Source organism: Octopus bimaculoides, chromosome 5 (genome assembly GCF_001194135.2).
Source record: "Octopus bimaculoides isolate UCB-OBI-ISO-001 chromosome 5, ASM119413v2, whole genome shotgun sequence".
Classification (NCBI taxonomy): Eukaryota; Metazoa; Mollusca; class Cephalopoda; order Octopoda; family Octopodidae; genus Octopus; species Octopus bimaculoides.
The window spans coordinates 23,393,776-23,398,975 of record NC_068985.1 but is presented as its reverse complement, the minus strand read 5'-3'; the positions used below and the strand labels follow the sequence as shown (position 1 = coordinate 23,398,975).

General features: G+C 30.2%; 1 protein-coding gene across 3 annotated transcripts in view; it reads right to left on the bottom strand.

Annotated features, from left to right (window-relative positions):
• Positions 1 to 5,200, bottom strand: part of LOC106883585 (ankyrin repeat domain-containing protein 17) — a 120,858-nt gene that overhangs the window by 28,881 nt on the left and 86,777 nt on the right. For all 3 annotated transcript variants that reach the window (XM_014934654.2, XM_014934655.2, XM_014934657.2), the window contains 4 exons: positions 4,598 to 4,685; positions 2,069 to 2,196; positions 1,621 to 1,764; positions 1,217 to 1,313 (listed from right to left, as the gene is read on the bottom strand). In XM_014934654.2, the coding sequence (XP_014790140.1) occupies positions 1,217 to 1,313; positions 1,621 to 1,764; positions 2,069 to 2,196; positions 4,598 to 4,685 (457 nt within the window). The remainder of the gene's footprint in view (positions 1 to 1,216; positions 1,314 to 1,620; positions 1,765 to 2,068; positions 2,197 to 4,597; positions 4,686 to 5,200) is intronic.

The following is a 5,200-nucleotide window of genomic DNA, read 5'->3' as shown; positions in this document are numbered from 1 at the left end:
TATCGAAATGTGATTGTTTCAGTTAGTGGAATAGTTTCATTTTTAAAGTGAAAGTATTTGACATGAATGTTTTTGTTTCACTTTTGACACGTAATACTTAAATAGTGGAGGAGATATTATGTTGCCGTGGGCTCGAACTCTGCAAGAAGTTAAAAAAATTTTTTGACTAAAACACAACTGGAACCCTAAGTAAGGCATCTGTAAAATTTGAATGAAATTGGTTGCTTAGTTCTCGAGTTTTAGGGATTCACACACACAGACAGACAGACACACATTCTCATTTTTATATATATAGATATTTGGCTGTGAACTTGAAAATTACACAACTCACTATTTGTCTTACATTGTTCATAATGAACAACTGTGCAACTGCAGAGGATTATTTCTTCAGTTGAATGCTATGCAATGAAATTAATTTCAGGATACAAGAATATCACTTTTACTGTGAATAATATGACCTAGTCATGAGAAATAAAAATAGTTTTAACCTGTCATGTCTAATTTTTCTAAAAAGTCTATAGTTATTACAAAATAGAACAAAGTAAACATTTTGTTCAAGATACATTAAAATGTCTACATAATAATCAATATTCTGAGAATACTTAGCTTATTTTTCTTTTACATGAAAATAAGGAGGTGAAGTTGCTATGGGCTTAAACTACATCAGTTTATATGACATTCCTGACAGGAGACAGAATTTAGGAGAGATGTACTGTGAGAATTCGATTTTATAATTTGAATTCACAAAACAAAAATCAACTTCAACAGAAGCTGGAAATTTTACAATGGGATCAAATACAAAAAAATTACAAACAAACACAAGCAGTCTAACTGCAGTGATAGACTGAGAAAGAGAAAGGTCTTTGAAAAGAAAAAAAAAATAAATAAATAAAGTGAATTTGAAGAGAAGACAAATCACAAAACTAAATCTAAAATGTTTCATAGATATTCATAAGGTAAATACATTTAAGAGACTTTCTATAACTTATATATATTACAAAATTTGTTTGAGTAAAGTTTATGCAAGATAATTTCCTAACTATGTTTAATAATTTTGATTACAAATGACAATATCTTAACTAAATTTACATTTATACTTTACATTTTAATGAAGAATTTAATAGTGATTATTTTACTCAGAGAAACTTATCTTCCATTTGAATATTTCAGTGTACATAATTCCAAGAATAAGTTATTTTAAATGAAAAGTAATTACCTGGTAAACTTGGAACATAACCATTAGCATTCATTGCACCGGAATCTGGATCATTTGGAGGAACAATATTTCCCAAGCCATGTACAGGGACTCTATGCTATTAAATAATACATGAAAAATACAGATAACCTATTTTGTTCAGGTAAATTACTTAAATTATAAAATATGAATAACCAATCGTCAATATTTTCCAATAAACAATATTTTAATTTAAAAGCTATAAAAAAAAACAAGATACTTTCCAATTCCAAAGATGCAACAATTTATTTATTAATTCTTTTAGTATTTTTAAAATGATATTATTTTCCTATATTGATCTTGATACTAAATCAGATATTACTCCTCTACATTATTGATTTTAAATGGATGCTGCATAAAATTAGACAAAACAAGAAAAGACTTACCTCAGTGTTAAGATTGACATCTTGATGAGTTGGTTGAGAGTATTCAGGAGCAGAATGCATAAACCTATTTGGAAACTCCAATAGCAGGCTTACTACTGCAGTGTGGCCTCCTTTGGCAGCTTCTATTATCATGGTCGAGCCATCCTGAATAATAAGAAGGAAGTATCTAAATTCTGAAATGTTTCTTAGATAGTCATAAGGAAATGTACTTTAAGAGACTTTTCACAATTTTCTATCATAAGCATTGAGTAATATTCATGCAAAATAATCTTCCAAATATAATGTTTAATAATTATTTTGAATGATATGTTTAAAAATTATTTTGATTTAAATATATGTACAATAAACAATGACTTTTGGTTACTAGTTTTTCCCCCCAAGAATCATAAAATAGAGTCAAAAATGCATACATATAAAATTATGATTTCTATTTAGTGAAAATACATACCTTCAACCTGTGTGTGAGGTTAGCACCGCTATTTAATAACAGTTCAACAACTTCAAGGTGGCCTCCCGCACAGGCTAAAGAAAGCACTGTGTGATCATTTGTTGAGGTCTGACGGTTAACATTGGCCCCTTGAAAGGAAAATGAAACAAAGCAAATTAAGTTGACTTAAAGCAATTTACATTCAAAGTAGACAATCAAGATAAAATAATACCTCAAAAGAGAAAAGAAAAAAATGTACAGAAATATAGAATCTAGATTACAAGAGACTAACTAAGCAAAATCTTAATTTTTAATTACAAAACTGATCAAGTTATCAATTTACATAACTTTACTCATAAAATGGTAAAAAACTACATTTCAAAAATATAACAACTTTGGTGTACTCTAATTTAACTAAAATTATGAACTAGAATTAATATTTTTTTATATGTTTTCCACATATTATTACATTGCATTACATATACTATGATTATATGCAAATGCTATAATTCTGTACACATTTTCTTGTACTAGCATTGAACTTAAATTATTGCACCTCACAGGAGTTAAAAATAATGAACCCCTATAATTGAATTTCATTATAACCAAGGAAATTTAACACATCTATAAAAAGATTGTGACAGAACTAATAAAAATATCAAATGAAGCCTTAGCTACAAAAGAGTGCAATGGCTACAGCCATGTTCAATTTGCTTTACAGTAATACCAAATGATTATCATACCTATTTAATTGTTTTAAGAATTGTAATGTTTAGTATGTAGTCTGAAGAATGTAACAGAGCAAGGGTGACAGAAGCAAATTTAGGGGATCAGGGTGACAGATGGAACAAATAAGAACAGATCAAAACGTTAAAAATTATAGAGTGAAGAAGGAATGCTCATCACAAGCACAATGTTTTTAGCAATATGGTGAATGAGTGCATTATCCCAAATGTGTGAGCAGCACAAGGAAGCCACATTTTGTGATGTATGTCTTGTATGGATTATGACTATCTTAGATATATATTGGTTTAAGATGAGCAGGTCTTCTGTTTTAAAATGTGTATTATCTATATTTTGGTACTATTGAATGAAACTGCGAAGGAAGAATGTTAGAGAAATAAGTAAACCCTATGAGGGGCTTTATGTTTCAAGGTAAATATATTCGTAAGAAAATGAAAATATAAGTTTGCTGACAGAGAAAAAGACAGACAGAAAGAGAGAGCATGTATGTGTAACATACAGAGTCTATGCTTTTGTTAGTTGTTTTAGTGAGGAAATCTGATAAAGAGTTTGTTGGGTGCAGAGTAGATAGCAATTTTAAAGGCACTGACTACAAGCAATGTCACCACAGTTGGTAAGTGATAGGCAAAACTGACTGATCTACTTTTATCATCATTTAACATCAATTTTCCATACTGGCATGGGTTGGACTTTAATAAATCATAATTCATGCTAAAGAAACTTTTGCTCTCTGAGCAGTCTTCTTGTACAAGTGTTTGCAACCAAAAGCTTTCATGTAAGTGACAGAGGTTTATTCCCCCAAGGTGGTGTAAATCTGAGCTTCTATGGCAGCAACTAAACTTCTTGCAAACCATTCAGATGCCATTGGTTTGATGTGTGGAATGTATGAGAGGATTAAGCAATTGTTGAAACAACAATTTCAGATGGATAAGGAATGAAATTCTACTGATGAGGGCTTAGAATAAAAAAATTAGTTAATTTGTATGAGAAGAGATAAATGAAGCTGATGAGTGGTAATTCAATGTACAGTGAAATGTAGCAATAAAGCAGAAGTCAGTAGATACCAAATATGCACATGATGATAGCAAAGCAAGTGAGATTAAAGGTGAAATGAGATTAAGTGTTCAAGATGTTGCAAAGGTCAATCAAAGACAAATAGCTGAATAAGTTTAGTAAATAGTTCGGGTAATAGATGATCAAAGAGATAGAAAGTTTCACCTGAAAGAAGTTGAAAATCTTTATTGCTGTCACTTAAGAATAAGATTTAAAAAAAAAAAAAAAAAGAGGAATAAATGTATCTAAATAGATTAGAAGAAATTTATATTTTAGAGATAAAGAGAAGGCCGAGTTGGGATGTGAGCAGAAGAAAAGGGAGCACAAGTGTAAGTGTAGAAGATAGGAAATTGTTCAGCAAATTTATATTTCGTTTGATTTGGGAAGAGAATACAAATATTCAGTTGTTGATGGAATCTCTAGCTAAGGTAATTCCTCAAAGTGTTATAATGAGATTAGTTCTTATTTGACAACAGATCCCTACTGAGAAAGTTTTACCATTGGTACCTTCTGATAGCCAGTCACTTTACAAGAGATTAATACATGTGAGATCAGCACAACTAGAAACTGGATGTCGTTCTTGCTGCTTTTCTGATTCTGGCACACTGGCAACAAATGCACGCTGTTAAAGGCATCTAAACAATAAAAGATAGTTTCTCACTAGATATCATTTTAGGCATACTACCATCAGATTGAATAGACATAAAAAAAATATTAAATCAGATTCAAGAAACAAAATAAAGACAAGTTTACCTTTATTTATTAAAAATTGGACAGTGCATTGATGTCCTGCCCTGGCAGCTTTCATTAAAGGTGTTCTTCCTCCTTCAGATTCATGTTCCTAGAAATGTAAAAGAAAACCAATTTAGCAGAATGTATTAACTATCAAGGTAATTAACAATGAGAAATTACACAATACCATAACACTAAAAAAACTTTGGATGACACAATGTTTTTGTATCAGCAAAAGAAAATACAAAAATATATTTCATTAAAGGATTCATTAAGTTACTAATATATTTTCACAAAATTTTTTCATAACAGAAAAATATAAAACAATTTTGAATGGGTATGTGTGATTATTAACAACTAGCAGAAATACCCGGCGTTGCCCGGGTTAAAGAGAATAATGAAATCTAAAAACGCCGTCTAGACTACGCATCATCTTTATATATAGAGATGTATATACACACACGCATCCAAATGTATGTCAATATAAATATATGAAAGTCAATGAAGTTTCGTAAAAGAAGGTGATCATGTACATACTTTCTTGCTGTTGTGATTATAACACCTCGCTGTAAACAATGTTCCTTGTTTTCCCTTGTGGAGCATATACAAATAGGTTTTTTTTGC